Source organism: Bubalus bubalis, chromosome 11 (assembly GCF_019923935.1).
Source record: "Bubalus bubalis isolate 160015118507 breed Murrah chromosome 11, NDDB_SH_1, whole genome shotgun sequence".
NCBI classification, from domain to species: Eukaryota; Metazoa; Chordata; class Mammalia; order Artiodactyla; family Bovidae; genus Bubalus; species Bubalus bubalis.
Genome location: NC_059167.1, coordinates 73,605,964 through 73,632,809, shown reverse-complemented (window position 1 = coordinate 73,632,809; position 26,846 = coordinate 73,605,964). Strand labels below are relative to the sequence as shown.

The following is a 26,846-nucleotide window of genomic DNA, read 5'->3' as shown; positions in this document are numbered from 1 at the left end:
CCCAAGCCCTTTCATGCTCTGGTGGCAGCCCTATCTCCTGTACTTGACTGTGCTCACTTCTCTCTCACTGCTCTCCAGTGTCAGTGGTCCTCTGATTCCTTAACAGGCGAAGTTCTCTCCTTCCTCCGTGTCTTTGAAGGCACAGTATGTTCCCTCTGTTTGAAATGCTTTTCCAGCCCCATTCAATAGCACACTCTTTTTCTTTGCTCCTAAGTCACTTCAGTCGTGTCTGACTCTTTGCGATCCTATGGACCGTAGCCCACCAGGCTCCTTTGTCCACGGGATTCTCCAGGCAAGAATACTGGAGTGGGTTACCATTTCGTAGGGTTCAGCTAAACATCTCAAAGAGGTCTTCCCAGATCCTCCTCCCTAATTTAAGTCACTCTAAGTTAATTCTCTTATTTTCTACTCAGCACTTAATATTTTCTTTGTTCATATACTTCTCACTTACATCCGCCATCAGAAGATAAACTGCAAGAGGGATAATGCTCACTGATGTGTCCCTCACACCTTGTTGTACCTGGCGATGAGGTGAGGATCATCAAGGGTCTGTTGAATGAATAAACAGAAATAGTCATGTAGGTGATTAGATCTAGGCTTCTCAGGTGGTGCTGGTGGTAAAGAACCTGCCTGCTAAGGCAGAAGACATAAGAGGTATGGGTTCGATCCCTGGTTTGGGAAGATCCCCTGGAGGAGGAAATGGCAACCCACTCCAGTACTCTTGCCTGGAGAATCCCATGGACAGAGGAGCCTGGTGGGCTACAGTCCATGGGGTTGCAAAGAGTCAGACATGACTGAAGCAACTTAGCATGTATGCATGGCTAGAAAGGGATTGTGATTGTTGACATAATAAATGGCAAAGGCCAGAACTAAGGCTGTGTCTGTGGAAATGTAGATGGGACCATGTACAAGGGATGTTTGAAGAGCAGATTGTTATGGTTAGCCCCATGAGATTCATATGATGATGGAGAAGTTTGGGGTTGCTGGTTTCAACAAGAATGGGAATAATGGTGCCAAAAGCATAAAATGAAAATAGAGGGGGGGAGAGCATGGGTAGAAGCTGAAAGGTCAGTTCTGTTTTGCATGGTTTGAGTTGGAGATGACTGGTGACATTTCAGCTGAAGTGTTCGAGAATGTCTGAAAATTCCAGCTTGATACTAAGGAAATAGGGCTAGATTAGAGAGCGAACATCCCCACAAAGATAGCCACCCGTATATGTTTCTCTCCACCCCAGGTGGTGTGCAGGATCTCATAGGGGAAACCTAAATCTCTGTTCTGACTGAAGTTTAAAGCACTGTGTGACTAAAGGCAAGACCTTGGTTGTGGAGGAAGAATGGCTTCAGGACACTGACCATAATACCACATCACTTTATTTGGCCCAGGAGATATCCTGAACAAGTGATTTACTCCTTGCTGATTTTCCATCTACTTAACTAGGGTGACTTATATTTAAAAACATTTGGCATCCTTGGCTACAGTGACTTCCTAAATGATTGCAAATTAGTGTTTTCATTCCATGTTAGTGATTTCCTCTTATTCTTTTTCCCAGGGGAGATGGAAAATTGCTGTTGACTATTCTTGATATAAACCTCCATATGCATTGCAACAGATTAGGTGCCAGAAACCTCCTGGCATCCATTTGGAATTTCCCGTACACTCTCAGAATTCATATTTATAATATTTAATCTAACATCAAAATAAAACATTTTTCACTTTAGTTCTAACTAGTCCAGAATCTCAGTTTAGAGTTCAGTTGTATCAAAGACCATCTTCCTGTTTAGGAATCTCAAATCAAAATGTAAGTTAGTTGTATACCCAGAGTCTAAAACTCAGATCTGAGAATGCTGACTGGACTTTGCTCCCTTTTGCCTAATAATTTATAGAAATCTCTGTCAAGGTTTATGCCAGTTGTCTAAAACATAATGAATTTCCAGGCATCTGAAATTCACTGTGAATTGTCTTGGGCTTTCCTGTTGTTCAGTCACTCAGTTGTGTCCAACTCTTTAATCCCCGTGGACAGCAGCATGTCAGCCTTGCCTGTCCTTCACCACCTATTTGCTCAAACTCATGTCCATTGAGTTGGTGATGCCATCTAACCATCTTCATCTTCTATCGTCCCATTCTCCTCCTCCCTTCAGTCTTTCCCATCATCAGGGTCTTTTCCAATGAGTTGGCTCTTCTCATCAGGTAGCCAAATTATTGGAGCTTCAGCTTCAGCATCAGTCCTTCCAATGAATATTCAGGGTTGATTTCCTTTAGGATTGACTGGTTTGATCTCCTTGCTTTCCAAGGGGCTCTCAAGAGTCTTCTCCAACACCACAGTTAGAAACCATCAATTCTTCAGCACTCAGCCTTCTTTATGGTCCAACTCTCACATCTGTGCATGACTACTGGAAAAACCATAGCTCTAACTATACGGACCTTTGTCAGCAAAGGAATGTCTCTGCTTTTTAATACACTGTCTAGGTTTTTCATAGCTTCTTTTCCAAGGAGCAAGCGTCTTTTAGTTTCATGGCTGCAGTCACTATCTGCAGGACCTTCCTGAGGAACATTCTAATTCTGGTCTGGAAGACCTATATTCAAAGGGCAAAATTTTTATTGTGCACCTCTGCCAGTAAAAATTTTAGAGCATGCTTCTCAAGATATGTTTTTAAGAACTTGTATATCATGTAAATGTGTAACAGAACTAATATTCACATTATAAAATGAATACAAAGATATAAATTAAATTGAGATTAATGTATTTAAATGTGTTACTGATTTTGATAGCTTTAAATTCTCAACAGCTAGTATCTCACGGCTCAATATATACATAAAATGAAGCTTATTATTAAAAATAGTGGATTTAAACCCACATTTCAAACAGTCTCTTGATAAATTCTACTATAATATATGGAGGTCAGCATCTTGGCAGATCTAATTCAACTGTCCCCGTTTCTAATTAATTCCACGATTGATGAAGAACTTATACTAGCAGTCAAGCCTGTGCTCTGTCATTTTTCTTATTGTTGATGGATTATCTTCAGTCTGGGGTTTCTCTTCAGGAATCTTTTGAAGCCAACTGGTTTATTTTGTCGAGTTTAGTTAACACTAGATTTTAGAATCAGAAAATGTTATTTAATCCCCACCACCTCCCCCTCCCGCCCCGACACCGCTGCCACTGCTACCAAATCACAGTACATGGGAAGTAAAGGAACAAGTGAGGAAGCCACGTGTGAAAGAGTTTACCCACCGATGGTGACAGGTAGTCATGACCTACTGACGTACCAAAGGGAGGCATCAGAGTCAATCAGCTTATTAAGCATGGGCAGAGCTCAGTGTGGGCATGAATATAAACAGTAGCTCTAATGCTACTATATGTCCTTTCCCAGCTCTCGTTTCTTCCTGCTGAGTCTAAGACACCTGAGCAGCAGGGTCCCACCCACCTCTCTCTGAACCCCTGTGCATTCCTCCCCTCTCAGAGCTGGGTCCAGAAAGCCAAGGGTGGCATTTCTTTTGTTCTTTACCTTCAGGCAACTGGCTGAGACCATCCAATCTGCCTGGAATGTAATTTTGGCTTAAAAGAACCAGAACTAATGGAAGAACAGAAGCAGCTTAACCCAGACTGTTTCTCATTCCACTGCCCTACAGAGAATAGAGGGAATGAAGCAGCAGAAGTTGTGTGAATTCTATGCTTGTGCCCCTCTTTGAGGTTGGAACCATGGACAATTTTAATTGCACCTATAAAAGGCACCTTGTGACCGAGAACATGCCTCAACTTAGACAAGAATTGGGATTTTTGCTTGATGAGGTTGAGTGACTTGGAGCTTTGGGGACAGACTGGATGTGTCCCTTTCGGGATGCTTATTTCTGTCACCTGCTAGCTGGCTCCTGTTTACACTGTGTCATTTACCCTTGCCTCCTGTCTCCAACAAAGCTTGAATAAAGGTCTGTGCCAACTTACATGATACACCAGCAAGTGTTTGGCAATGTAGATAGTATCATAAAATATATTCCCTTGATAGTTGCTATTCTTTATGTGTCTGGAGGCAACTTTTGTTTGTGTTTCTTCATTTTTTGTGCCTTCGCTTCCCTTTTTAGTCAGTTCTGGCAAGCAGTATAAAATTGCAATTAGTAATATCTTTTTAAGTAAAATGGATTTTATATTACTGTTGATTTCTTCTTAGATTTTCTTTTCTTCTAAGATAATGCCTTTTCAAGTTCTGGGTTTCCTTTTGTTTTTAAACATTCTTTTTTGCTATGATTGGGAACCACAATACTGATTATTGTCAGTAACTGTGAATAATTAACAAAGATTGAAGTTTGATTGTCTTATGACATATATTAAGATAGCATATTTGAGGGGTTTCTCTGGTGGTCCAGTGGTTAATTCTCCACCTTCCAATGCAGGGAGCTCGAGTTCAGTCCATGGTTGGGGAACTAAGGGCCCACGTGCCCATGGCGTGTGGCCACAAATTTTAAAAAAGGACCATAGAAATGAATTAAGTATTAGCAATAATTAAATAACAGTGGCATTATGGATATGTATAATACACAAATGATATTTTTGTGGCCTGGGCTATCTATGGTTCCTACTGGGAGACTGCTGATTGATGTATAAAACGTGATGCCATTCAGAGGCAAAGGTTTCTGTGTAGACTTATAGGTAGTTGGTTAGCACTTTGTGTGTGTGTGTGTGTGTGTGTGTGTGTGTGTGGTGAGAATTTTGAGAAGTGAAAGTGTTAGTTGCTCAGTCGTGTCTGACTCTTTGTGACCCCTTGGACTGTTCCCCACCAGGCTCCTCTGTCCCAAGAATTCTCCAGGCAAAAATACTGGAGTGGCTAGTCATTCCCTTCTCCAAAGGATCTTCCCAACCCAGGGATCAAACTCAGGTCTCCTTTGCTGCTAAGTCACTTCAGTCATGTCCGACTCTGTGTGACCCCATAGACAGCAGCCCACCAGGCTCCTCTGTCTGCGAGATTTTCCAGGCAAGAATACTGGAGTGGGTTGCCATTTCCTTCTCCCAGGTTTCCTTTCGGTGGAGTGATTATTTCTAGACTGACACTTACAAAGGAGAAAAGACGTATAATCATGGTCCAGTCAATTTGGTTATGGAACTGAGCTTGGGAAACCATTTTCATGCCTTAGTTTTGTTGCCTGTAAAACTCAGGGCAACAGTAGAATCTTCCTTGTATGAATAAATGTAAAATGGTTAGAACAATGCCTTGCACACAGCAAGTTCCCAATAAAAGCAAGCTACTAATTAACTATTCATCCCCAGTACTGCCTGTCTGCTTTCCCCACCCTCTGGTGAAGTGCACAGAGATGCCTTTAAGCTGCTAAATAATTGCTGCCCTCAGCATTTGCTCTGGATATGTGCGTGGAATGAGGCTTGGCCTATACCTGTGTCTGCACGGGTGGGCCTGGTGCCATCGGAGGAGAAGCATGGTGGTCAGTAGGGAAAGAGTGAGGCATATGGCGGAAAGGTTATAGGAGTGTTCTGGCCATTGTGAAGAGACCTGGCTACTGAGCTTTCCGTGGGGCAGGTTCTGTGCAGCTCTTGTTCTGGCCTCTGTGTGGTTCTTTGACACTTCTCTCTGCCTGGCCCCCTTCTTTTCACCTCTTGTCCAGTTTTGTCACAAGCTTGGTCTTCATTCTCAGTGATGGCCTCATAGGGAGGTGAAACTGTGGGGAAATAGTCCTGCTTTCCCTTTCTTCAGCTTTCAGATTCTGCCAAGACCACCTTCTTTCTGGGACCCCACATCCTTGCCTTTCTCTTAAGAGAGGTCAGAGGAATTGGTTTGTGGGAATTTTGAGGGCTAGATTACCTGAGAGTTTAAAAACCCCAGGGATTGGGACCTCCCTGGTGGTCCAGTGGTTAAGACTCCATGCTTTCAAGACGGGGGGCATGAATTTGATCCCAGGTCAGGGAACTAAGATCCCACATGCCATGATCAAAATGGCCAAAACAAACAAACAAGACAAAAAACCCAAGGCCTTCCATGTTGCTTTCTCCATTCCATTCTCTTTTCCTTACAAATTATTTATCAAGCCCTAAAAAAATCATAATTTGGTTGAAAGAGCTGAGTTTTATGTTGGCTATTTGGAAGCTAACATTGCTAACAAAATAATTTCTATTGATAATCAAATATTCACCTTTGCTTTCTTGGACTGAGAATAATCTATTCCACTTGAAAAGGATCTTTAAACACCCACTTATAAAAGATGTCATGTACTGAAGGTAATGCAAAGAAGCATACAATGGGCTACATAGAGGCTGTTTTTTAAATTAATTTATTTAATTGGAGGCTACTTACTTTACAATATTGTAGTGGTTTTTGCCATACATCAACATGAATCAGCCATGGGTGTGCATGTGTTCCCCATCCTGAACCCCCCTCCTACCTCCCTCCCCATCCCATCCCTCAGGGTCATCCCAGTGCACCAGCCCTGAGCACCCTGTCTCACGCATCGAACCTGGACCGGCGATCCACTTCACATATGATAATATACATGTTTCAGCGCTACCCTCTCAAATCATCCCAGCCTCGCCTTCTCCCACAGAGTCCAAAAGACTGTTCTTTATATCTGTGTCTCTTTTGCTGTCTCGCATACATACCATCTTTCTAAATTCCGTATATATGCGTTAGTATACTGTATTGGTGTTTTTCTTTCTGACTTACTTCACTCTGTATGATAGGCTCCAGTTTTAAAACCAGAGATAGCCAAAGCCTGCTAAAGCAACCCAACCCTACCCATGTGACATCTTTCACACCTTGGACAACCAGATTTACTTGGTCTAACCGAACAAACTAAGAATAGTTAGATAGCACCACTGACTCAATGGACATGAATTTGAGCAAACTCCGGGAGACAGTGAAGAACAAGGAAGCCTGCTGTGTTGCAATCTATGGGATTGCAAAGAGCCAAGCACGACTTAGCGGCTGAACAACAATAAAAGGAGTGTGCCTTTCCTACCTCAGTCTGTCATGTGTTTCTTGCCCAAAGATACTACTTTGATCAAGAACAGCTCTCTTGAGTAAGTACATGTTTTTTACTAATTAGAAACCCTTCAGAACAGCAAACACAACCATTCTTTATTCCGACAAGGTGCGCTTTGGGATAGAAAAGCATTCAGGGTTAAAAATGGCTGGAGGGCTGTGAGAATTCTTGCCTGTTCTTTCTCCTTACCCCGCTCTTGTGAAAAAGCTGTCTCCAAAGTGGAGAGGGAATTTACCTATTGTGTAAGACCTTGACCCCCGTCCCTGTGCCTGAAGCAGGCGCATAGTTTTTATGTGTGCCTGTTAGTTTGAATTTGTGATACTGATCTGCTTTTTGTCCCTGCTGACGGTTATTATATCTTAATGGGCGAAACCCTACTCTAATGATCCTTGTGTATATAATTCTCAGAGTACAGAGCAGGCACCAGAGGACCACATAAAAATGTTTGCCTCAATTTCCCTGCAAAAAAGGAGCCCAGAAACCAGACTTGACCAAGTAACAGATTTTTAAAGGTAAAGGAACCCAATAAAATTACCAGCTTTTCACAGCGTGTGTCTATTTCCTCTCGACCTATTGTGAGGTGTAGGTGAAATATTCTAACTGAACTGACAGTGGGAGCAGGGGTAACTAAGGAGAGAGGGAGATAAAAGTAAAACCCACCAGCCATGATTGATATCACAGTAGCAATGAGTTGTTGGGGTCTCCCCTTTGTGAATTTGGCACTTCACCTTTCTGACACCGTGTGCGGGAGTGTTGGTATAATGAGCCTGATACAGATGGGAGCAAAAGCTAGAGAGTTACTTGGAATACTGTATCAGGGCTTGGAGGTGTGCTGGAGAATTGTGTAGGCTGGTATTTGCTTATTCAACTTATATGATATAAAGGGTTTTGTGTGTATGAGAGAGAGAAATAGAGTATGTTTTTGCAAGTACAAAGTGGAGGGGGCTACCTGGTCCTAGGTAACTCCAAAAATATTTTAATCAATGACTGATTTCTTTCTTTGATGTATTTGTCAATTAACTAACAGAATAGGTTCATAGACTGCTTCTAAATTTGATAGTGAGTGCTTTCAAGAATCAATTCTGTGACACTGTCCCGTATCTGGGGACTAGCAGGATCATGTATAGATTCTGGCCCTTGTAGGAACTTAAACTGTTCATGGTAAATAGAAGGCAGGACTATGTACATGCAAAATGTCTCTCCTATGAATCATGGGACTTTGGCTCTTTTTACTTTTCACCCCTTTGGCCAAATAGCCTAACCTTCCCTGGCCACCCTGTAAAATAGAAATAATAGAAAGTGTTTAATTTCTTAAGTTCCTAGGCTCAACCAGATGATCTCATTTCAGTGCTGCTTCCACCTCTGAACTTTTACTTTTTCAGTTTTAAGCTCCTCATGTGGAAGAGGAGAAACCTCAGCGGAATACTTGGCATTGGCCCTAAATTAACCTCTCCATCGACTTCTTCCTCTCCCCGACTCCTCCCCCAGGTCCTAAGGGGACAGCATCATGCATATCCATGCATATCCATGACATATGCATATCCATGCATATGTCACCTTGTCAGCTCCTCTGCCTATTTTGTGGTGGCCCAAGCCCTCCCTCTACACCTAAATGGAAAACCTCAGGCTGATTTGACACCAGACTTGCTTCCCTGGGCTCAGTTGATGCCAGCACTCCCCAGAGCTCTGCAGTCTTTCTCTCCTGTCCTGTTCTTTCTGTCCACAGTACTCTAGCTTTCACTACCTCTGCCGTGCTGAACTAAGTTCTAAAACATTCTTTCCAAATTTTGCTCTATCCTATGTCCTAGAACTCTGTCCCATTGCCTCACCTGCTCATCAGTGCTCATGGCCTCCCTGCAATGTGCCACAGGCTCTTCACCTTGGCCTTCAGGATTCCACAGGACCTTGCTCTGAACTGTATGTAAGGAATACTCTCTTCAAGCCAGACTTGGACTCTCCACCGTTGCCTGTGTGTTCTCTGAGCCTGTATGTGTCTGCTTCTTCATCCTGGGAATGTCTCACATCTTTCCCATTGACATTCGCTGGCACTTGTCCATTTACAGATTGTGAGTGCTTGGAATGGACTTGGCTTGATTCATGATGATTAATAAATGGGTGCTTTAGCTGTCTGCCTAAAGCAGTATAACAGTTGAATTTCTACTCATGGCTTTTTGCCTATGGTGATACCACTGTTTAAAACATCTTTGAAGGTTAAGCATGAGAGGAAAGATAGTTTCGTTATTCTTTCTTTAAAATGAGAAGATTTGCTTGTAAAATTTAGTGATTTTGAGGTATGGAGTATTCAGGCCAGCATTGTATCTGTACTGAGTATATGGATGGGGCATGATTGTGCAGCTTTACTCACCATACTTTGATTTTTTTAAATGGAAACAAACAAGGGTGGGCAAACAACCTTAATTCAGATATGCATATTCTATTTATTCATCAGTCCCATCCCTTTTAAAAGTCTCTTTTTCAAAACCTCATGCTGTCTTTATCGAGGAACTTTTCCTGACACATAGCAGCAAGACTCACTCTTTGGGGTTTCGGGGACATCTGTCTTATCTATAGACATTTATCTTTTTCCTGTTACTACCCCCAGGACTATGCTGGATGGTGGGATTATCAAGATGTGTAGAAATGATCCCTGACTACAGACCTTCCACAATCAAGTGTTAAGCAACTTACTAATATGGCTTCTTAAAATAGACTCTTTCACCCAATATAAAATATGAGTGGTCCCATGGAAGAGGTAAAGAATGAGTACTTAATGATCCAGAGATCAAGGAGCATCCTTCCAGGGGAGGAAACTTTTCACCAAGGCCTAGGAGGGTGAGGGGCAGGAAGGGAAAAAAGCATGGAATGTTCAGAAGTAGAGAGGTGTGTGGCTGGAGCTCAGGGGCCTGGGAGCAGTGGAAATGGTGAAGGATGAGATTGGAAGTGTCACTCAGGGCCAGGAAAGGAATGGACTTAAAAATCAGGCCTATGCGGCTGGACTTTACCCAATACTTAAAGGAAAGACATCTGAGATATTTCAAACATCAAAGTAAAATTTTGATTAAAAAAATAATAATAACTTGGGTGGTATGAAGAAAAGTGCTTTGATGGGAAAGATGGAAATAAGAAGTTAAGATTAGGTTAGCTTTCTAAATAGACCCGAAAAGTGAAAGTGTTAGTCACTCAGTCGTGTCCAACTCTTGGTCAACCCTATGGACTGTAGCCCTCTGGGCTACAGGCTATCCATGGAATTCTCCAGGCAAGAACACTGGAAGGGGTAGCCATCCCCTTCTCCAGGGGATCTTCCCAACCCAGGGATCAAACCAAGGTCTCCCACATTGCAGGCCATTTCTTTTCTGTCTGAGCCACCAGGGAAGCCCAAATGGACCCGAAGTTGTCTAATATTTCCCTTAAGACGTTCAATACATTATTTTTCATAATTAGAGTTATTCACGCATATACCTTTTCTATTAACACTTCTGAAGGTGGGCCTTGAGTGGGGTTTTAAAGGACCAAAAGGGTTTAAATAGCAACTGCTTCTACTGGAAACACTCAAGTATTCCAGAAAGTGGTAGTCATCTTTCTCTAATTCTTTCCAGATGTTAAAGCAGATAAGGCATTAACAAGCATTAAAACACGTACACAGCGTGTATAGTTAACATCACAATAGTCACTATTTGTAGGTACTATTTTGATTTCTCATAATGCTCTATGAGCTCGGTTGAGCATGCATCTTGCTTTAATGTTTTCAGTAAGTGAAATTAGACCCGTCCTATGAATGTGTGTGTGTGTGCTCAGTTATATCCAGCTCTGTGTGACCCCATGGATTGTAGCCTGCCAGGCTTCTCTGTCCAGGGGATTTCTCAGGCAAGAATACTGGAGTTAGTACGCTGAACCTAATAGAACTGAACGTGACAGATCATGCAGGTAGGTTTTGCTTCCATCCATAATAGTCATCTTGGTCTTTTTCTGAATCTTGGGCTTATTCCTTCATCAAGATAAGAAACCTCTTTCTGTCCTTACCTCTCACTGGAAGGCTTTTCTCCCAGACACTCATAGAACTTGACCTGCTCAGCTCTTAGCTTAAATGTCACCTCTTCAAAGAAGCCTTCATCCATCAGCCTCTCTAAGGTTGCTTATTGCTCTACTCTTTCTTTACATCATTATCTGTAACTATTTACTTGTTTATTTTCTATCCCCTAAGCTGGAGTATAAGTCTCATGAGACCAAGTGCCTTCAATGTCTTAGATACATTTGATTTATATAATCACAGCATTTTAGAACAGTTTCTAGAACTTGGTGCACATTCAACAAATATTTATTCAAGGGCTGGGTGAATGAATGAATAAATGTCGCCAGAGCCCACGCTCGTTCTCCAGTCCCATCTTCCCTACGTGTTTTCCTCTGTTTCCTAGCACACTGGAGGGGAATTGGCTGAGGATATAACCCATCAACTTGTATATCTGGGACCCAGACTGATTAACTTCTGAAACTCAAATATTTACTCACCAGGAAAGGAAGCCAACAGATCCTTCTCTTTCCCATTAGTTAAGATCACTTGATTATATGTAAACTTGCAGTTATATGCAGTACCTAGTTTAGAAATGAACATCTCTGATAAATTATTTTTAGAATTTTGTCTTGTCTTACTGCATTTTCATTGGCTGATTTTTATAGGAAACTATTAGAATTTACATAAAATAGACATTGTTCCTGGCTCTTTTTTGTTTCCTTAAAGCATCAGAAATTTAAAAATGCATGGTCCTCTTAATAAATTAGCGAAATCATCTTATCTCCATGCATAGTATAACAGTCCTGGGAGGGTAAATTCTTTCCTTCTTTCCTCAAAGGACATTTTTTTTGTGTGGTTTTAGATTGGCCTCTTCGGGAGTGTAATTTTCCTTTGTCTTGGTGGAATCTGAGATGACTGACTTTATCACCAGCATATTAACCGCTTCTTTTCTCACTACTCCATGTAGCTGAGGAACAGCTTGCTGATTAACTCCTGAATTAGAGAAGGTGCCCCGTGAAGGAATTTTAAGTACATTTCTCAGTATTCTGTGAAGTTACATGATCTTAGCTCAGTTAATTAAGTTTATTAAAATTGTATGAAGGGGTTCATACAATTCCTAACCATAGAAGCAGCAAAACAATTTGAAAGCAACCTGCCCCTTACCTTGATCCCTACCTTCTCCAAAACCATGGTGTAATGCCAACCAACAGAGTAATGGTTGACGAGCAGAATTTTAAGGCATTCTAAATATCACTGGTTGGTTTAATAAAATTAATTAGCCTGCCACGGAGAGAATTTACTAGCGTGCTGGTTAATTTCACAATGTAAAGTCAGAGAAGGGAGGTGGGGTTGAGGGAACAAACCTTATTAGTTTTGAATAATTATTTAAAGATGTGGAGCTGCCTATTTCAAGCACTTTGATTGCCAAATCCATTAAGGCTTTAAAATCTCCATGTTTGTATGCTGGTATATATGGGAAGGAATCTCTTTAGATGAAATCACAGGCATATTTGTTAACAGCTAAATGACTTATGTAAGATACAGAACAACAAGTAGAATCCAAATAAAACCATGGGAACAAGAACTTGCCTTAAGACTTGCTCATGGGAGGTTTCCATAATCTTAATTTGCCATTGATGCAATTATTGCTTTTTCTTGTCTTTTTAATCCAAACAAGATGTTTGCAGCAGCCATGGAAAGGTGCCTGAAATCACATGCCTGAATTCATTTAATTTGCCAACATCGTCTTTTTTCTCTCCCTCTTCCTGGTAATGGGCAAGCGTCAGTTCTGGTGCATTAGGTATTAAATCTCTTCAATTACCAGGCGGGAAGAAAGATTTAAAATTGTGTTTCAAACCTACTAACTGATTTAGTTTTAAAACACAAACACTTCTCCTGCGGAGCCTAAATTAAACTGCAGAAAGGATGCAGAGCTTGAGGAATTAAACCAGGCAGGGCCAAGGCTTAGGCCAGCAATCAGAACCACTTTGGTTTCTTTCACAGGGCCCCCCTGGTGCAGAAGGAAAGGGGGCAAGAGCATGTCAGAAGGCAACCAGTGTGAGAGAGGGCAAACGTTTACATTGCTTGGTAGCTGGACCTGGAGTAAACGTTAATGCAGCAGAGTCCCGTCTAACCTCTTATCCTTTTTCGTTCTCTTTGGGTGCTTGGCAGCCATTTTTAATGTGGACGATTCTGTGGTTGATCTGGAAACCCTGGCAGCCTTATATGAAAACGTGAGTATCAGAATTTCCAGATTTTTGTGTCTTAACTAACTTAAAAAAAATATGTTAATGTCTAAAAAATCATTGTATGTGACTCCTCCCACCCAAAAAAATCACTGATCCATTCATGTTCTTTGGCAGTGGGAATTTTGACATTGCGTGGCAGAGAGTAAGGTACAGAAAAGCCAGCTCAAATGAAAGTGAACATGAGGAAACACTAGGTTCTTGACATCCCTCCCCCTCACTGTGGTATCTGGGTTAGTAGATTTCTTCTACAGGGGAGGGTGGTTCAATGGGGAGGCCACATCTATGCCGCAGAACGTGGCCCTGTGATTTGCAATCAGAGTGAATGAAGCTAAGTTACCAGCTTAATATTGGTGTACAACCAGTGTCATCTTCTGAGGAATGGGGGTGTTGTCTCCAGCTTGGATCATTACTTTTAGTCCAGGTAAGCTGCTGGCATTGAATGTAGGAAATAGTATCGGATGGTGAGTGTGTGTTTTGGATTTAGAGTGAGATATTCAGGTTTGAGATCCAGCTCTGTCATGGACAACTAAGTGGCTTTGGGTCAGTTAAACTCCTAAACCTGTTTGATCCTCAGTACAATGGGGATTATAATAGGCTCTACATGATTTCTGTGACTATTAAAATAGAGCTCAATATATATAGCAGTAGCACTGTATTTTGAAAATGAGCAGCACTGTATACATATATGGTCTTTAAATGTGGATTATATGTGTAAATAACCAGAGTAATTGACAGGCTTTCTTGAGAACATGACACAGGAGAGTCCCAGTTCCCATAATTGTTAACTGCTCTGGTTCACTGACTCTGTTAGATATGAATATATAGATTGAACCAGATTCTCTTTACTGAGTAATGCTATTTCCCAGAGCTCTATAGCATGCTTTGGTTACCAAGCTCAAAAAATGATTCAATACTTCAGTTCCCAGGGACTTTAAACCTCTCACAGAAAATTTGCATAGTGTGATAATCCAGTCTAGCAGGATTTCCGATTCCCTTCACGTTTTTACATCCTTTTTGTATATCAGGAACTGTTTAGTATTAATATAATATGATGGGTGGGAATGTCCCATGTTTCTATTGGGAAGGCTTTCATTAATAGGTAAGAAGATGCATGAATCCTAGGCCATCCTGGCACATGTGTGGAATACCTGGAGGGCGGCATGGAATTATAGAAGAAAGATGTTTCACGTCAAGCTCTTTACCAGGGAGTTAGTCTAAGCCTCGGTGGAGTCATCTATAACACAAGGGTGCAATGCTTGATGTCGGAGGACTTCATAAAAGGCAAAATGCCTTCTAGGGGCTTTTAGTTGTTACCTCAGGCTCAGGACAGTGTGCGTGGTGGGTACTTGTTAGCTTACAGTAGCAGTAAGCCGCATATAACTGACATAGGTGGATAAATTGAGAAAGTATGAGACCAAATGCCAAAGTAAGTAGTGCAGACAGCAAATACTTAGAAAATTCAGAGAGAACCTGCTGACCAGAAATTTAAAAATCAGGATCCTATGTAAGTTAGGAGGGCTGTTTTGGGGATGAGGAAGCAGATGCTAAGGAAAGCTTGACCCATATCCGATCTTACAGGGAAAGACACTAGGAATTTAAGGTAGCAATTAAATTCCTGGCTTGTATATCCAGCTCAGGTTACTTATATGACCACAGGGTTTTAGCATTAGCCTGAGAATCACCTGGAGGGCTCTCTGAACCCCACTCTTAAGAGTGTCGGCCCTACTTCCTGCATAAAGTATGTCCAAGATGTGCTCAGTTGCACTAAGTCATGTCTGACTCTTTGTGACCCCATGGACTGTAACCCACCAGGCTCCTCTGTCCATGGAATTCTTCAGGCAAGAATACTGGAGTAGTTTGCCATCTCCTCTTCCAGGGGATCTTCCTAACCCAGGAATTGAAGCTGCATCTCCAGCATTGGCTGGCAGATTTTTTTTTTTTTTTTAAACCACTGAGCCACCTGGGAAGCCCTATGCCCAAGATAGGGCCAACAATTACAATTGGCATTTCTTTTTTTTTTTTTTAATTTTATTTTATTTTTAAACCTGAAACACTGTATTAGTTTTGCCAAACATCAAAACGAATCCGCCACAGGTATACATGTGCTCCCCATCCTGTACCCTCCTCCCTCCTCCCTCCCCACACCATCCCTCTGGGTCGTCCCAGTGCACCAGCCCCAAGCATCCAGTATCGGCAGTTGGCATTTCTAATTAGTGACAGGTGATGCTAATGGTCCAGAGACCATACTTTGAGACATATTGCTTTAGACAGATTCTCACTGCTCATTTTTGTGTGTGTTTTGCTTCTGTTTCAACACAGAGAGCCCAAGAGGATGAACTCGTTAAAATAAGAAAGTATTATGAGACATCCAAAGAGGAAGAATTGAAGCTGCTGGATAAACCTGAGCAGTAAGGATGCTTGAACACTTTTCTGTTAATAAAAGGAGAAGGGCCTTCCCTATCTTCCTGCCTCCAGCTCCAAATAACCACATCTAAGCTGTGCCAAGCTCAGTCACAGCAGCGTCATTCCTGTGACCTATTGCATGCAGCAGGATGACCTGACTGCCGGGAAAGGCAGCCGGGAGATTTGTGCTGCTGGGTAGCATGTCTCAAGCCCTCACCCCACCCCTCGTGACTCCCCTTTTCTTGTCCTAGCAAATCGTTAATTCCTTCTAGACTAAACATTCTGGCCAAAAGGGTAACTGAGGAAGGAAGAAGTTACTGCTCCGTTTAAGGTTCTGCTGATGCAGTTGAAAGAGATGATGTCAGAGTCACAGGATTCAAATTGATTTTCCTAAATATTGTATCCAGTAAATGTTGCCTGCATGTGCCAGCTTTCTCCCCACACTCTCCACCTGCTTTTCTTAATTTCAGTGTGACTTTTCATCCTTCATTTGCACGTGCTTATGCTGCTCTCCAGTCACTGTTTAGAGATGTCTGCTCTCTGTTTTGGGGTACTCCACACACTCTTGTTCTTTGCTGGGCTCTTGGGATCTGCAGCCCCCCAGGTTCCACCTAGGACTCTGAGAATGTGGGCTGGGTCCTGAGTGGACAGAGGGCTCTTTTGCCTGTTGCTCCTTTGAGTGCTTCCTGCCCAAGGCAGGGTACCCTTCTGAGCTTGGAGATGAGGGGAGGGATAGGAAACAGAGGAAATTGATCTAGTTTAGAGTAAGTAGGACTTCCCTGGTGGCTCAGTTGGTAAAGAATCCACCTGTAATACAGGAGACCCAGGTTTGATCTCTGACTGGGGAAGATCCCCTGGAGAAAGAAATGGCAACCCACTCCAGTATTCTTGCTGGGAAATCCCATGGACAGAGGAGCCTGGTGGGCTTATAGTCCATGGGGTCACAAAGAGCTGGACATGACTTAATGATTAAACCACCACCAGGGTTATAAGTCAGCCCCAGAGATAGGTGAACGGCTTGTCCTGAAACCTTCATACCTTGCCCTTGGTTCCTCTAAAATGCCCCACCTCCTTTGTATACCAAGGTCCAAAAATCATCTCCCAGTGACTGGGTGGGGGATTTTTAGGTTTACTCAGTTACTGACAAACCTTTATGGTAATTTGGGGACACTTCATTGATTGGCTTTCATATGGAGCATATGCCAGGACTCTCCCTCCAAAACACACCCAAAGTTAGTTAGTTCATGAAGCCTAGGAATTTTCTGACCCAGTGGGTTCCCTTCCCCTTCAGTTCCATCACCCTGAGTCCCCATCCTTACCAACCCTACCCCTGACCCATCACGTGATCAATCCCATGTCATGCTTTCTAATATAATGAGTTAATTTCCACTAAATTGCCAACATGCGCTGGATCATCAAAAAAGCAAGAGAGTTCCAGAAAAACATCTATTTCTGCTTTATTGACTATGCCAAAGCCTTTGACTGTGTGGATCACAATAAACTGTGGAAAATTCTTCAAGAGATGGGAATACCAGACCACCTGATCTGCCTCTTGAGAAATTTGTATGCAGGTCAGGAAGCAACAGTTAGAACTGGACATGGAACAACAGACTGCTTCCAAATAGGAAAAGGAGTACGTCAAGGCTGTATATTGTCAGCCTGCTTATTTAACTTCTATGCAGAGTACATCATGAGAAACGCTGGGCTGGAAGAAGCACAAGCTAGAATCAAGATTTCCGGGAAAATATCAATAACCTCAGATATGCAGATGACACCACCCTTATGGCAGAAAGTGAAGAGGAACTCAAAAGCCTCTTGATGAAAGTGAAAGTGGAGAGTGAAAAAGTTGGCTTAAAACTCAACATTCAGAAAACGAAGATCATGGCATCTGGTCCCATCACTTCATGGGAAACAGTGGAAACAGTGTCAGACTTTATTTTTCTGGGCTCCAAAATCACTACAGATGGTGACTGCAGCCATGAAATTAAAAGATGCTTACTCCTTGGAAGAAAAGTTATGACCAACCTAGATAGCATATTGAAAAGCAGAGACATTACTTTGCTAACAAAGGTCTGTCTAGTGCTATGGTTTTTCCAGTGGTCATGTATGGATGTTGGACTGTGAAGAAAGCTGAGCACCAAAGAATTGATGCTTTTGAACTGTGGTGTTGGAGAAGACTCTTGAGAGTCCCTTGGACTGCAAGGAGATCCAACCAGTGCATTCTGAAGGAGATCAGCCCTGGGATGTCTTTGGGAGGAATGATGCTAAACTCCAGCACTTTGGCCACCTCATGCAAAGAGTTGACTCATTGGAAAAGACTCTGATGCTGGGAGGGATTGAGGGCAGGAGGAGAAGGGGACGACAGAGGATGAGATGGCTGGATGGCATCACTGACTCGATGGCCGTGAATCTGAGTGAATTCCGGGAGTTGGTGATGGACAGGGAGGCCTGGCGTGCTGCGATTCATGGGGTCGCAAAGAGTTGGACACGACTGAGTGACTGAACTGAACTGAACTGAAGGTGCTAATGACCAAAAATGAAAAGACTAATAACGGATATTTAGAAACAAGGCCATGGAAATATTTGAGGACTGACTTAGTCAGCTCTAACAAGGTACCTTCAACTGGGTGACTTGTCAACAACAAAAATGTATATCTCACAGTTGCTGAAGCCAGAAGTCTGAGATCCAGCTGCAGCCATGGCTGGGTTCTAGTGAGAATGCTCTTGCACGCTGTGGACTGCCAGCGTCTTCACGTGGCAGAGAACAGAGAGAGGAAAGAAGCTCTTGTGTCTCTTTTCTGCAGGGCACTGACCCCACTCATGAGGGATTAACCCTCATGTCCTTATTACTGCCCAAAATCCCTACTCCTTAATACTATCACATGAAGGGTCAGGATTTCAACATATGGATTTGGGGGGACACAAACATTCAGTCCATAATAGGGACAGTAGGACATGCCAAGCATTTGTTGTTCTTATTCAGTTGCTAAGTCATGTCCGACGCTGTGACCCTATGGACTGCAGCATGCCAGTCTCCTGTGTCCTCCATTATCGCCCAGAGTTTGCTCAGATTCATGTGCATTGAGTCAGTGATGCTGTTTAGCCATCTCATCCTCTGCCCCCCCTTCTTCTTTTGCCTTCAATCTTTCCCAGCATCAGGGTCTTTTCCAGTGAGTTGGCTCTTTGCATCATGTGATTAAGCATTTGGGTAGTGCTAACTATACCACATTAAGCAATGATCTTCTAAGTTCAAAGTTGGAAAACTTTACCTATAAAGGACCTGGCAGTAAGTACTTTAGGCTTGGTGGGCCGTGACAGTCTGTTGGAACTATTCGAGTCGACCGTTATAGTCCAGAAGCAGCCATAGATGATGGACGTGCCTGTGTGCCAATAACATTTTATTTATGGATGCTGAAATTTAAATTTCATATCATTTTTACACGTTATAAAATATTATCCTCTGTTGACTTTTTCCCCAACCATTTAAAAATGTGAAAACCATTCTTAGCTGATGGACCATACAAAAACAAGTGATGGGCTGAATTTGGCCTGGGGTCTATAATTCACCAACCCCTGCTCTAAGCTATAGGAATGGCCAATCTGGTGAAATGAACAGTGGGCCCCTGCTCCTGGAAGGGGTCCCCTTTTCCTTCTGTGTTAATGTCTTTTTGGTATTATTTTACAAGATTAATTGCCAAGACAAAAAGTAATGGTAGCAGGTAATTAACAAAATGACTTCTTGTTCTTGCTTTCTCTACCGAGGATCTGGATAGAAGAGCATTTTTATTATTTTAATTTATTAAAAAATTTTTATTTGTATATTGTCACCCAGAGTGAAGTAAGTCTGAAAGAGAAAAGCAAATATATCAGTACACACAGGTGGAATCTAGGAAAATGGTACTGATGAACCTATTTCCAAGGCAGAAATAGAGATGCAGATGAAGGGCATTTTTAAAGTTTGTAAGTGGTCATTTTAATGGCTTCCTTAACATGCTAAGCTCTTACTGACAGCAAAGAAGATGGTCATATTGTCCTGGTGATGTGTTTGGACTCAGTTGCTAGAGGGTGAGGCCCAGAGAGGTAGGGCCTCAAGCCCTAAGTGAATTCCACCTTTGCTCCCAACCTCCTGCACAGCACAGCATTTGTTTGATTTATGCCAGAGTCTGATTTTTTGGCCACTTACTTGCCATTAGCTCCAAGTGAGTTGACTATAAGCATGTTTTACATACTGGAAAATATGAATCATTTATAGTTTCAACATTGCAGTTTCCTGAGATTCCTGTGGTGCCCGGTCCCATAAATTCGAGTCTGGAGAGTCTGGCTTCATCACTCACCTCATCAGCTTTCTTGAGCCATGGGGCCGGATGTAGAAAGCCATTTCCCACAGAGATGTCATCTGCTTGGGACTAGGCTCTCTGAGAACCACTCTCTCCAGCGATGGTCCTCAACTCTGTTCACACTCTGCTTGGGGTGGTAGTGAGGCATTGGGAGCTTCTATTGCATTTGATTAGGCCTGGTGTGTACTTTTTCTGGCCTGAAGTGAGGATACCGTATATAGCCTATTGGGATGTTCTACTTATGGGCTTCCCTGATAGCTCAGTTGGTAAAGAATCCACCTGCAATGCAGGAGACCCCAGTTCAATTCCTGGGTCAGGAAGATCCCCTGGAGAATGGATAGGCTACCCACTCCAGTATTCTTGGGCTTCCCTGTGGCTCAGCTGGTAAAGAATCTGCCTGCAATGCAGGAGACCTGGGTTCGATCCCTGGGTTGGGAAGATCCCCTGGAGAAGGGAAAGGCTACCCACTCCAGTATTCTGGCCTAGAGAATTCCATGGACTATATAGTACATGGGATCACAAAGAGTTGGACATGACTGAGCAACTTTCACTTTTCACTTATGCCCATAGCTGCCTTGCCCTCCTGCCCCACCCAAATGAAGACACGTTGACTTTTTGAAATAAGGCTCTGTTAGCATTTTCCTCTGTGGAGGAACATAGGTTACAACATGCACAGACAGAAATGTTAACATTCAGGGTTCCGACGGATCATTAACCAAATATTAGTCCCTTGAAAACAGTGGGCCTGTTGCGTCATTTCTGCTATGAGCTGAGTTACTGCTGTACATGTGTGACCCATTCTCTGTGAGGTACAGAATATCTCTCCTGTATACAGACTCTAGTTACAGTCCACCCTGGCAAGACCATCCGGCCTTAAGGACAGAAGGGGAAGGTCCCTAGTCTGTGGCTCTTTGGGGATATTTAGTCCTTCCTATCTCTGGCCCTAGCATAGACTAGTCCTAAAGGAAATCAGTCCATAAATATTCATGAGTGCCATGAGCTAATAATGCTCAAGACCCCCTCTTTGGGGATGGGTAAAAGAGTGCTTATCCCTTCCCTAATGGGTAGAGTATAAAACCCAGTTGAGGAGAGGGGATAAGATGTTAGACATTTCATAGCCTTTGAGGTAACCTTCCCTGGTGGCTCAGATAGTAAAGAATCCTCCTGCAATGCAGGCGACCTGGGTTCGATCCCTGAGTTGGGAAGATACCCTGGAGGAGAGCATGGCAACTAACTCCAGTATTCTCGCCTGGCGAATCCCCATGGACAGAGGAGCCTGGTGGGCTACAATCCATGGGGTCACAAAGAGTCGGACACGACTGAGTGACTAAGTGCAGTACAGCACATGCCTCTGGTACTTTCTCAGATAGATGGGAAATGGTGCTTTCCTTAAGTCTTTATTTTTCCCATATTTGCTACTCTAGTTTTTCTTATCTTCACCTTCTGCTAGGTGACCAGGCCCCAAACCCACAAATCATCCTGGACTTTTCTCAGTAACTTTCAGGATGGGTCAGCTTCTCTGGGTCTGGCCCCCTCAATTGCTTTCTAACCATTTGCCCCTGTACATCCACACTGGTGGCCCTCTCACCTACCCCATTAGAATATTCCAGCTCTTCCCAGCCTCAGATCCACTATAACTTCCAGTCAATCATTCAAGCCTTGCCAGGACAATTTTCTAAAACAAAAATCTGGAAGTGTCACTCTTCTGTTTCAAATCATTCATTCATTCAGAAAAAGCTTGAAATCTTTGTTTTAGAATATGAAGCTCCATTTTAGCTTCTTCTCCCCTTTGCCCATGAATATCAGGCAGCCTATCTAGGCTCTCACTGGCAGTTTCTCACACATGACCTGCACAAGCTCCAGAGGGCTCCCAGAGACCTGGGCTGACAGGGTCCTTTCAGGGCTCTGACTTCGATGCCCGGCATGTGTCATCCATAGCTCCTGTTTTAGGTCCCATCACCAAGATCACTCATCAAACTCCATGATAATTGTGGATTTATTTCTCAGGTGATCAAGAAGCAATTATGTATAAGTTAAATTAGGTTCTCAGGTCTTAGCATGGTGCCTGACACACTGTAAATGCTTCGTACACATCGAAAAACAGTAAAATTCTTGGTGACTGATGCTACAGTATTTTTGGTGACACATTTTCTAGAGTCCAATCTAAAAGTAATGTGAAATTTCTGAATTCCATTCCCGACTCAACTCTGGATATGTGTTTTGGCCCCTTCTCCATACACAGAACATGGGGTCTTTAAGATTCCCTGAGAGCCTTCCTAGTGCCAACCCTAATTCCAGTAAAGCTTTGAGCCCAGGGAACCTTGTAGTTCTATTTCATTTTTATCTGGGTAACACAAATTAGTTGAGGCTATGGGCTCATCTCCTTCTGTAGATCCTAAACCTCCTTTCTGGAGACTAGTTATAAATGATCATTTACCCAGCATTTCCTTCTTCTCTTCTAAGGCCTTGCTGGTGAGCTGGGGTGTTGATCTGTATATTCTTACCATTAGTTCTTCACTTACTGTGTCCACTTAAACAAGGAAGTGTACCTTCTCTGGGATATAGGTCCTACTTTGAGAGTAGTGTTTCATGGTCGCATTTGGAAAGGGAGAAATGCAGGGTGCTACCCTTGAGATATCTCTCGGCAGCATTTGAATATGTCAGACTTCCCAAGACTCACTCACAGGACCAGATGCCTCCCGGCCCATAAGCTTTTTACTGCTCGCGTTTGTGAAAACTGGTGATACCCCTGATTTCAGTCATAAATGAATCAGTGGTTTGAAACTAATTTTAGCAAAGAAGCAATTTACATATAGTGTGTAATTTTTTCATCTTGTTCTGATTCAGAATTCCTTTGGGTTTTCATTTTTATATCCCATCACATGGTTTTCATAATAATCAAAAGTTACAAAACCTTAAAACAAAGGTATGTTTTCTTTTATGAGCATTCTTTGCTTCATCTCAGTGCTATTAAAAAGAAAAAGGATTATGACCTGGTTGTAGGATGAATAAGAAAAACAGTTGATTATTAGAATTATTATTAAAACCCAAGTGTCCCTAAAAGAGGCACAGAGTATTAACTAAGAAACGTTGGGGGGTTATGGAAAACAGAGGGCTCCAGCTTTGCTCCTGTGTAAGAGTATTCTTGGTAAGAGGTTACAAAATGTCAGGGTATTGATGTTACGATTTGACTAAGACTTTCAGAACTATCAGTTAATCATCATTTCAACCCCAGAATGGATTTAATAGCTGTTAGTGGATTCTCTCCTCTTCTGGATTCATTTCCAGCTCTTTCCATCCATTTTAGTTTATACCCCTTCCTCGGGTGGTTGGCTTCGAGAATATGTAACTCTTCCAACTTAATTTTGCAAGGGGCTCCAGTGCCCAGCTGCTCAGACAGTGAGCTTCTGTGTGTGGGTCAGGACTCACCTTTAGCTTTTAAGATCTGTCTTGCTGTAATTTTTAAGAAACTTTAGATTGTTCTCACTTAATGAGTGCCTGCCTTGTTCCAAGCATGGAACTATGAACTCTTGTCTGTGTAAGTAAGTTGATGTAAGTAAGTAACCTGTAGAATAGAATCATTATGACTATTAAAATTGATTGAACAGAGACTTCTTTTAGTCACTTGCCTGTAGACATTTGCCTCGTCTTCACTTAGCCTATGTTAATACACCATTAGACAATACTGCCTTATAAAGGGAGTTGATTGTGTTATTTTCTTTTCTTTTTTTTTCAGACTGTAAAGATTAATGCTTTCCATTTGGGTTTAGTCTTATTTGGGAAGCAGGAGATAGATTACTTGATGTGGTTCAGTATACTTGCATTAACTTTCTGTTCTTATACATCATACGTTTGTTCACCATTATAGAAACCCATTAATATATTTTTAATTTTTAAAAATTGTATACAGTTTTTAAATATTACTTTCCATTTACAGCTATCAGAAAATATTGTCTATATTCTGTGTTGTAAAGTGTATCTTTGAGCCTGTCTTATACCCAGTCATTTGTACCTTCTACTCCTCTAGCCCTATCTTGCTCCTCCCTCACTGGTAACCACTGGTTTGTTCTCTGTATCTGTGAATCTGCATCTTTTTGGTTATATTCATGATTTGGTTATATTTTTTAGATTCCACATATAAGTGATATCATATAGTACTTGTCTGTCTTTGATTTATTTCACTTAGCATAGCATTATACCCTCCAAGTCTGTCCATGTTGCTGCAGATGGTAAAATTTATTATTTTTGTGGCCGAGTAGTATTCCATTGTAGAGAAGGAAATGGCAACCCACTCCAGTGTTCTTGCCTGGAGAATCCCAGGGACAGGGGAGCCTGGTGGGCTGCCGTCTATGGGGTCGCACGGAGTCGGACACGACTGAAGCGACTTAGCAGCAGCAGCAGTATTCCATTGTGTGTACATTTCTTTATCCATGTATCTATTCACGAACACAGGTTGCTTCCGTATCTTGGCAGTTATAAATAATGCCACTATGAACACTGGGGTGCATATATTTTTTCAAATTAGTGTTTTCAGTTTTTTTGGATGTATACTCAGGAGTGGGATTTCTAAGTCAAAAGGTAATTTTGTATTTAGGTTTTTGAGAAACCGCCATACTGTTTTCCACAGTGGCTGCAACAATTTGCATTCCTACCAACAGTGTACGAGAATTCTCCCTTCTCCACATCCTTGTTGACATTTGTTAGTGTTGTTTTTGATGATAGCCATTCTGATGGGTGGGGGGTGTTATACGGAAACCCATTTTGAAAAGTGGCTTTGCTGTCCACAGTAGAGCACATCCCTTGAGTTTGCTTATTTGATACCTTTTATGATGGTTCGATTGACATTGTCAAATAAGGAATGCTTTCTTTTTATTTCTAATAAAAACAGCCATCATTTTTTATCCTTTCAATGAATTACAAACTGTACATGTTTGTACTGTCTTTTTATTTCCTGTGTGACTGTATATGAAGTCAGCTGATTCATTCTTAATTTTTACAGATTTTTACATGAGTTAGCCCAGATCCCTAATTTTGCTGAACGTGCCCAGTGCATAATCTTCAGATCTGTCTTTTCTGAGGGTATCACCGCCTTGCACCGAAAGGTAGAGATCATCACACGAGCTTCTAAGGTATGTTTGCTGCCTAATTCAAGGATGACTTTGCCTTTCTTGGAGGTGGAGGAGGAAGTGGAGAGTGGGAAAGATCAACTTGAGTCCCTTTGTAGAAAACTTTTTGCCTTAAGATTGTGTATTTCCCTGTGACGATTATCCCATAAGTTTGTGTGCATGTAGGTGAATGAGTAAGAAAGGAGATGCAGATTGATAGAGGATAAAGAGGGAGAAAAAAATAACACTTTTACAGATTTCTCACATATTCCAAATACCTCCCAATATACATACTGGCCACTTAAAACCAACCTTAATAGTATAGTGTGTTTTCTACTCTAAGATTGCAAGAGATTTGCCTTAAACCAATGCACTGGATCATCTGAAATGTGTTTACATAGTGAAATATTGTAAGAAGATTCCAGAGACTTGATAAATGAAATAAATAATTATGGCAATGAGTGATGGGCCAATAAATTTTTGCTGTTTTCATCCCACTGGTGTTCTTTATAAATTCTTCAACTTGGCATTTTCTCCCAGTGACCTACGTCCTTAACCACATGATACTCTTCCATAAATACTGTAGTGTTTAGTTGCTTATTTGAAGGCATGTGTTTTTTTTCCCTTCTAAGACATAAAAGATTTCAATAAAGAAAGCATAAATAGCACCAAGGTGTATAATATGCACCTTCTAATAATGCCCTAAAAAGCAGGAACAGAGGTCAACTTGGAGCTGCACTTGGTTTTCTGTCTTTACCCTGAAATAAAGGAAAATAAAGTCGACTGAAATTATAGAGAAGGGAGAAAAGTATCAATTTGAAAATTTGCACTTGGAGCCAAAGAATGAGAGAGAAAGAGGTGAAACAAATGAGAGAGGAAGCTGAAGACACCCCAAGAAGCTTGAAATTGTAAAAGTTAACAGACAAATCAGCAAGCGCTTAATAAACAGAGCCTGTGACCTCGAAATACATTATTGTAGTTCACCTCTGAGGGTTATTTCCAGGGATAAGGAAGCATAGGCATGCTGTTGTATCTACCTGACATTTAACTATGCTGTTTATATAGAGACAGTGTCCAAAACCAGATTCTCAAATGATCTTAAAACCTTTTGTATTTAGAAGCCATCAAATACAAAACCTAACTGTAACAACTCTCTTGTTTCAATTTCTGAATCCCTTAAAATAAGTATTTAAAAAATAAAATTGGCTCAAATAGAAATATAATATTTAATATTCAGTGCTAAAACATGTACAGTTTGTAATTCATTGAAAGGATAACAAATGATGGCTGTTAACATATTTTTTTAAGACACTTAGCTTAATGAAGTGTATTTTCTGTTTCACCAATTGTAAATCCCGTTGGTACCAGGCCAGCAAACAGACTATCAGGTGCTTGGTGAAGATTTGTTGTTAAATGAACATAGGTGCATTTGGAGTTCAGCCTCATAATAATTATTTTTTTTTTCCCAGGGCTTGCTGCACATGAAGAGTGTAAAAGATATTTTAGCTCTCATTCTGGCTTTTGGAAATTATATGAATGGAGGAAATAGGACTCGGGGACAAGCAGATGGATATAGCTTAGAAATTCTGCCCAAACTCAAGGACGTCAAAAGTCGGGTATTTATTTTTCATATGAGTTTCTGTGATCTGCCATCATTTTCCTTCTACCCTTTCAGTTTTTTTTTTAAGTATCCCTAGTTGTTCCATTCATCTCTGTCTTCCTCCTAGCAGTACATTTTTTTCTTTGCTTTCTTTTGAATACA

The 26,846-nt window shown here is 41.7% G+C and overlaps 1 protein-coding gene across 14 annotated transcripts in view; it reads left to right on the top strand.

Annotated features, from left to right (window-relative positions):
* FMN1 (formin 1) overlaps window positions 1-26,846 on the top strand; it is a 498,278-nt gene that overhangs the window by 306,175 nt on the left and 165,257 nt on the right. For 12 of the 14 annotated variants that reach the window (XM_025295965.3, XM_044925241.2, XM_025295966.3 and 9 more), the window contains 4 exons: window positions 13,163-13,224; window positions 15,559-15,647; window positions 24,979-25,108; window positions 26,554-26,700. In XM_025295965.3, the coding sequence (XP_025151750.3) occupies window positions 13,163-13,224; window positions 15,559-15,647; window positions 24,979-25,108; window positions 26,554-26,700 (428 nt within the window). Of the gene's footprint in view, window positions 1-3,512; window positions 4,770-13,162; window positions 13,225-15,558; window positions 15,648-24,978; window positions 25,109-26,553; window positions 26,701-26,846 lie in introns of those variants that run through there. The other 2 variants (XR_006542924.2, XM_044925242.2) reach the window with 2 other exon arrangements.